Genomic DNA, 7676 nt, shown 5'->3' with positions numbered 1-7676 from the left:
CCAAGGGAAAACCCTGTGAATGTAGACATCGCTGATATGCTTTAACTTTCAAAGTCATCTTGCTAAGAAGCTGTTACAAAATTGTCAATTTTTGAAATACCTGGACAAGTAGATATTTATATTTTTCCAATTGTTTTCACATTCTTAATATGATCAATCTATAAATTTGTGCAAGTCACCAGCCAAATGAGTAGCTAACTGGCATAATCAATAAGATTATGTTTATTAATGTACTGATATGTTTTTTATTTCAGGAAACCAAAGGTCGGGTCATTTATCATGAGCAGGGCTAACGAGAGTGCCCCACAGGAGTTCATCCTGCTGGGTTTCTCAGATCGACCCTGGCTAGAGCTTCCGCTCTTTGTGGTGTTCCTGGTCTCCTACGTCTTGACCATCGTGGGCAATATGACAATAATTCTTGTGTCTCATCTGGATCCTAAACTCCACACGCCCATGTACTTCTTTCTCACCAATCTCTCACTTCTGGACCTGTGCTACACCACCAGCACTGTTCCACAGATGCTGGTGAACATCCGCAGCACCAGGAAGGTGATCAGCTATGGTGGCTGTGTGGCCCAGCTCTTCATCTTCCTGGCCCTGGGTTCCACTGAATGCCTTCTGCTGGCTGTCATGTCCTTTGATAGGTTTGTGGCTATCTGCCGGCCCCTCTGGTACTCAGTTATCATGCACCATGGGCTCTGCCTGCAGTTGGCAACTGCCTCCTGGGTTAGCGGCTTCAGCAACTCAGTTCTGCAGTCCACCTGGACCCTCCACATGCCGCTGTGTGGCCACAGAGAAGTGGACCATTTCTTCTGTGAGGTGCCCGCGCTGCTCAAGCTGTCCTGTGCTGACACAACAGCCAACGAAGCTGAGCTGTTCTTCATCAGCGTGCTGTTTCTCTTAATACCCGTGACCCTCATCCTCATATCCTACACATTCATCGTCCAAGCAGTGCTGAGAATACAGTCAGCAGAAGGTCGCAGAAAGGCATTTGGGACCTGTGGCTCACACCTGATTGTGGTGACACTTTTCTATGGCACTGCCATCTACATGTACCTGCAGCCGCCATCCGCCTCCTCCAAGGACAGGGGGAAGATGGTGTCTCTTTTCTATGGAATCATCACACCCATGCTGAACCCCATCATCTACACCCTGAGGAACAAGGAGGTAAAGGGAGCTTTTAAAAGGTTGATTTCAAGGGCCTTCTTAATAAACAAGTAAGGGATACCTGATGGCAGGCCTTGATAAAGGCCAGAGGATTCACATGGCTTAATGTAGTCCCTTCTGCGGCTTTACTCTCAAGAAGATCATGGTGATCTGCAAATGAAAGGCTTCCATGGAGAACTGCATTTGTTTCTACTGCTTAAGTGTGTTTATTGGGTGGTCCTGAGAACTAGTCTTTTATGACTCCCCCAAATTCTGTGGTTTTAAATCTTTACATTCTCAAGTTTTATAAACCCTGGTTAGTATATTTGAAGAAGAGTCTTGGACTTCTTTGAGATTAAATTAAAAGCCCAGAAATTCTTCCCCCAGAAATAAAATGCTTTTATGCGCGCGCGCACACACACACACACACACACACACACACTGACCTTTAGACATTTGCAAATCTAACAGAAGGCTATAAAGCTACCCATAGCCCCTTCTTGATTATAAACACAAGGTTAGTAGCCCTAGCCTAAATTGCAACATTATTCGCAATACTAAAATCCATGATAATTTTTCCCAGAGTTTCACTCTGATCTCTCAGTCTTGTTTCTGTACTTTCCACTTCTCCTGCATTGAAATCCCATCCCATCCCATCCACTGAATAAAACTGCAGCTGCAGCTCACATCTGAATCAAGTCACTGCCTCCTGACACTTTTCTTTCTGATTTCTCCTACTGTGTATATTCTCTCTCTTTCTGCGTGAAGTCTGGGTAGCTCATCACATAACCACATCCACTGCATGTTCAATGATCTTCTTCTAGGAGGAAAGCAGTTAGCTCAGTACTCAGCCCTCAGGGAGCACAGACTGTGACTTGTTTTTCTTGCACTAGGACTTCAGAACTCATCAAAGTGTGAAGGAACTATCTGCATGTTGGCAACTGCCTCCTGGGTTAGTAGCTGGGTTAGTTAACTACCTGGTTAATTGTGTGATTTGTTGCATTGCAATTAACTGCTTATTCACTATCCTTCTTTTTCCAATGCTTTCTTCCACCAAATATATCAAAAACAGAAAATACAATAACTAAGAAACACCATTAGGTCATTTTTCCCTCAACACCTTATAGTAACAACTGATATTTTGCCTCACTATAATGCCATGATTTATCTTAACACTGTGACATACATCCAAGTCCCTTGGAGGGCTTCTAAAATTCAGTTCACTCTTTTTATGTTTTCTAAAATGAACAATTGTTTCAATATATTGTGTACTAGTAAATTTTAAAGACATTCACAACAAAATTCCATAAATATTTTGCTATCAAGATATTTATAAATATATATAATAAAATAATTTGTAAATAAATATATGATCACTGAACTCCATTCTAGATTCATTTAGAACAACGACAACAAAAATCTAAATTTCAGTGCTTTAGAAGCTACAGACTGATTACAGTAGGGAATATTGTGTGTGTGTGTGTGACATGGTTGATTTCTGAGTAGAGTTTGCAAAATTTCTCATCATGCTTTTGCATAATATGGAGCAATGATGATCAAGATGATAGAACAATTGTTTGTTCCCATCTGCTTGTGAAACCCTACTCAAAGTGAAAATACAATACTAGGCCTTGGAAAGAAGCCCTACTGCCACAGACATACATCTCTGTCCTACTAGAATGGGCATTTAGTGATACATGGCATGAACTGAATGAGGACAGGCTGAACAAGCTAAAAATGACACTGAAGGGAGAGAAATGTCATAAAATCTAAAAATAGAACTTAAAAACAAAAGAAAGAGGTGGAATTTAGCATGGCTCAATATGGACATTTTACTTCATTGTACCTTCTGCAGGGCGTGGAAATAGGACAGGCAGTGAATCCCCGAGGGTCTCATCTGGGAATATGTGCTGATAATCAGAGGCTGATAAGCTGTTGGTTTGGAGATTTGCATTTAAGAGCTGTCTACAAAACTAAAACACCAGCACAGAATAGTGGCTGAAGCATGGAGTGAGACCACCATGCTTCCTCAAGAGCTCTGGAGCTTTGGGTGTGTCCATGTGGAGCAGGGAATGCTTAGGCCAAGCAGAGCAAGTGGCTGGCACCAAGCACCAAGCATCAAGGGTGGTCATGAGCACAGTGCAGTTTGTTTCATAAAGGTCACATTTCTAAATAATAGGTGAAAATTGACAGATTGTTTAGCATGATATAATAAAGGACTCACACTGTGATGAAACAGTTGAGCATTCTGGTATATGGGAAAAAGGAACGCTGAGATTGAGTTAAGAAACCGACACAATGCATTTCTTTTTTAAATTCTGTTTTAGGAACTTCCTACAGTGAAATCATAATTTGTCACAATCATTTAACCTGTTAATGATCAAAGGAACCAATACAGGTAGGGAAAACCATAGCTATAATCAGACCTGGGGGAAATGTCAGACTGAGGTGGTCTCTTGCAGCATGTAAGAGAAGGGCTGGGAAAGCTATTCTGACTTTGCACATACAAGTCAGCCCTGGAAAACACGGAATAACTTGGTGGGCAGACAGCTCTGTGGAGATATAATTTCAACACTGGAGGAAACTGGGCTACACAGCTTGTAAGATCCCTTCCAACCAAGAAGCCCATGGCTTTACCAATACAATATAAGAGGAATCCAGTTAGATATAAAAATAATTTCTATAAAATAAAATTTTGGATCAAGTGAAGTAACCAATGGTATTAGTTCCCTGCTAAAGCAAACTGCCACATTATGGTGGCTTAAGACAACAGAACTTAGTTCTTTTAAGTACCAGAGGCCATAGTCTGAAATCCAGGGTCAGCCAAGGCCATACTCAGGTTGGAGTATGGAGGAGAAAGTGCAGGGCCCTGAAGGGTGCTTTGTGCTCCTTGGGTGCTTCTTCCCTGGAGCCACCTGACTCTCACCTGTGGGGAAGGGAGCTACATTCTTCTCTTCCTTGGGCACTTCTGTCAAATCTCTGCCTGTATCCTAAGGATTCATGATGGAATCCAGAATCCACGCAGATAATTTAAATAAATGCCTCCCCTTGAACTTCCTTGCAATGTTTTTTTGCAGATAACTTTCACAGATTACAGGCATTACCACGTAGACATGTCTTTTTGGGGGTAGAGGGCATCACTCAACACACCATACCATCTGTATTGTTGAGAACTGTGTAGCCCATTGTGGGGAGCCACATTGAGTTACCACGCCTTCCAGTCCTGATGCACCATGGGATCTGAAAGATCACTGTAGTCTCTCACAGTAGTGCCATGACTCGTGACTCAGCCTTTTCCCCTGCTCTGATAGCAAGGCCAGTCTTCTGAGTAGGCCTACCCTGGGGTTGGGCTACACTCACCTGTTCTTTTATAATCCTACCCCTTTGCCCTGTTTGGGATAGAATGTTCCATGGAATTCCCTTTGTGTGTCCTCTTCTCTTGCTCTGCCCTTGGGTGTGGCCTACCCAGGTGTCAGTCAACCTGCTGACAGCAGACATCATAAAGCTAGACTCAGCCCCCTGAAACCTGGCCCCTTGCCTCATGTGAATGGCTTCTCCCCAATAAAAGGGTTCAGCATGAGCACGCGGGAACACGCTCTGTTCTCTCTTTCTGTGGACCATTAAGGTCAGAAAAGCGGTCACAGGACCCAAAGAAAAAGGTATCTCTGTCTCTTGTGTGATTATTTCCTATAGCCCAGTTCACCTGGAGTGACCTCGAGTGTTTTAGTCATGAGAAACTCGACAGCCCATCATAAAATTAACATTTTGTGGGGAGGGGATCCAGATTGTATAAAAACAAACCCAGTATACACTGTCTACAAGATATAGACTTCATTCTTTTATTTTTATAAATTAAGTTTATTTAAACTGATTAGATAAAATATAAAATGTGCACGTTAATGGCCTATCATGTGGTGTTTTGATACATGCATATATTGGGTAGTGTTTAAATCAGGTTAAACATATCTCTTCAAGCATTTGTCACAATCAAAGAACTGTCTTCCCACTCTGTGAAATGTGCAGGGTATAATTGTCATCCATAGTCATCCTATTGTGCAGCATCACAACAGAGCCTCTGGCCCCATCTGACTTGGGCCCACTGATCAGCTTCTCCATTCTCTCTATATTCTGATTCCCCCACTCTACTCTCGACTCCTGTGAGATGGACTTGTTCTTGTTCCACTAAGAGATGTGCAGTACTTGTCCTTCTGTGCCTGGCTTAGCATACTTGACACATGATCTCCAATAGACAGGATTTCATTCTTTCCTATAGCTGTACAGTCTGCCAATGCAGATGCTTAGGACACACTTCCCCAAAAGATGACTGCAGAAGTCTGGTGTGCTATCTCAAAATACACTCCTGTGGCATGTTTTAACAGACGGCAGATTCAGGAGGAGCTCTGAAAAGCTGCCCTTTTGCAGAGAAAACATACATTAGCAAACATACCTGTCAGGAGGCAGGTTGTTCCAGCCACTTTTGTTACCTGGGACAGTCTTCTGCAAAGTCAACCCTCAGTCACTGTGCATTTCCTCCCTTCATCCTCCTCCAGTTGGTCTCCACCCCCACCTGATTCCCCTTTCCTATCTGTAGCTCTGGGTGCTATATGAGTGTCAATCATGGGTCTTTGCTACCCAAAGAGGACAGCTTCCCAGGCAGAGCAGGGTGCCAACCATTAAACCAATGGGTTCTGCAGATGAGAAATGGATTATTTACCAGGTGTAGGGAGATGGGAGCCCCAAGTCAAATCGGCTTCCATGAGGATATGATTCAGGGGCATTTGTAGGACAAAGAAGCCAGTGGTCTGAGGCATGGGGACAGACTGGAGGCAGAGAAAGTGAAGTATCTGGGGGTTGCGCCTGCTGAATCGAACATGGATCTTCATAAGCCACAAATTCAGATGATGGTGGCCTCCGCATGCTCGAGGGAGGAGCTTTCCGCCCTCTGGTGTCAGAAGGCTGTCATCAGACAGTTGTGAAGGTCCAGGTGGAGGGGCAATGGATGAAGTGGCCTCCACATTTCTTAAAATAATAAAAAAGTGACCACTACTATTGTGACCCCATGGTTAGGTGTCAGCAATGCTACTGGTGCACACTACTAAGCCATGTGACATCCAAAATTAAGCTACAGGGAAGTAAGGAAGAGTAGGAGAAGTCAGAGAATTTTTCGACACTTGCCCTTTTGTCCTGGGAGGCTTCTTTCTGTGCAGGATTTCTCTATATGCACATGTAACTTCACTGGTTTTTTCATTGCTATCTTACATCGGTTTTATTTGAAGCTCAGCCCAACACCTTGCTGGACTATATGTCAGGCCTTGTTGGGTTTCCCCTTCAGTTTGCTCCTATCAGCTCATACCTTTTCTTTGTACAATCACATTTCTACATGGGGGTCCATGCTTTATCCAAAAATAATTCACCCTAGGACTTTCAGAATAGTTCTGAAAGTTCCCATGCCAATTAAAACCTATATCAGATAACTTTGTTACTTTCTCTTATAAACCTGCCTATGGACATGTCAGCCTATGTGTTCTATGATGGACAGGAGAGGGGTCATCTCCTTTGTTGCCCCTGCTAGAAAGAACCACGTGTGAGGAATTTAAATGAAAGGATGACACGATCAACTCCTAGATCAGAGACTGTTTTGCTAGCCTCGGAGGGACTGTGTAATGGCTCAGGACAAGAGAAGCCAGAGTTCAGTACCTGAAGGAAAGACAGTTAACCAAAGTGTAGGTAGCAAGCACTTTGTTCCGACTGACCAGTAGAGGGAGCCATGCAGTCAGGCCTTACCACAGAACAGGGGCCTCTGTCAGGGAGGAAGGATGAGGGTTGGAGAAGTCAGAGGAAGGCCTGGCACAAAATGCCGTTGCTGCACTAGTCCCCCTTCCTATGGACACAGTCCCTTTCTCCCTGGGACCAGGAATTGTGAATTGAATCTGCTTCCAAGCTGAGACTTGTTTTTTATTCGACGCTTCCAAAACTAGGGTGTTCTCCCCGCCGCACCGGTCTCTCTCCCTGTCCCAAGGATCCTCTGAAGTAACCTCTTCCTAATCTGAGCCATCTTTTTAAACATATTTTGGCTGACATCCTTCGTCAGGTAGGCTATTTACACTTCCTGTCTGTGCCTTGTCTCTACATTCGCTAAACAGCGCTTTTCACTAAGCATGTTTTTAATTTTGAAACTGCTGGGCTTTTCCCCCACCATTTGGTTGAGGATTTTTCTGGTTACTTTCATAAAAGACAACGGGATGTTATTTTCCTTTGTCTCCCAATAGTTTTTGAAACTCTAAAAGTTCTGGGGAATTAACCCGCCCCTTTTTCCTTTGGGAGCGGAGTTGTGCTCGGCCGCAGTGGAACTCTGGCGGGAGCCGCACAGACACCGCTGCCGCGCGACGTCTCGGCGCCTCTGTAAACCGCAAGCACAGCCTCGACCGCACGTCAGAATTCCCGTCTTTTCCAGAGCTGCCCGCACTCGGGCACTCGGCACTCGGCACTCGGGCACTCGGCACTGGGCACTCGGGCACTCGGGCACTGGG

At 44.3% G+C, this 7676-nt stretch overlaps 1 protein-coding gene across 1 annotated transcript; it reads left to right on the top strand.

Moving 5' to 3' along the window:
- The first annotated feature begins 270 nt into the window (after positions 1–270).
- Positions 271–1763, top strand: LOC107149405 (olfactory receptor 2B2-like). Its single transcript, XM_015494194.2, has 2 exons — positions 271–1190; positions 1459–1763. Exons 1-2 carry the CDS (start codon positions 280–282, stop codon positions 1508–1510), a joined length of 963 nt encoding a protein of 320 aa, XP_015349680.1. The 5' UTR covers positions 271–279; the 3' UTR covers positions 1511–1763.
- The last annotated feature ends 5913 nt before the right edge of the window (positions 1764–7676 follow it).

Source organism: Marmota marmota, unplaced genomic scaffold (genome assembly GCF_001458135.2).
Source record: "Marmota marmota marmota unplaced genomic scaffold, marMar, whole genome shotgun sequence".
NCBI lineage: Eukaryota > Metazoa > Chordata > Mammalia > Rodentia > Sciuridae > Marmota > Marmota marmota.
The sequence above is the reverse complement of the archived record's forward strand: the minus strand, read 5'-3'. Positions and strand labels throughout refer to the sequence as shown.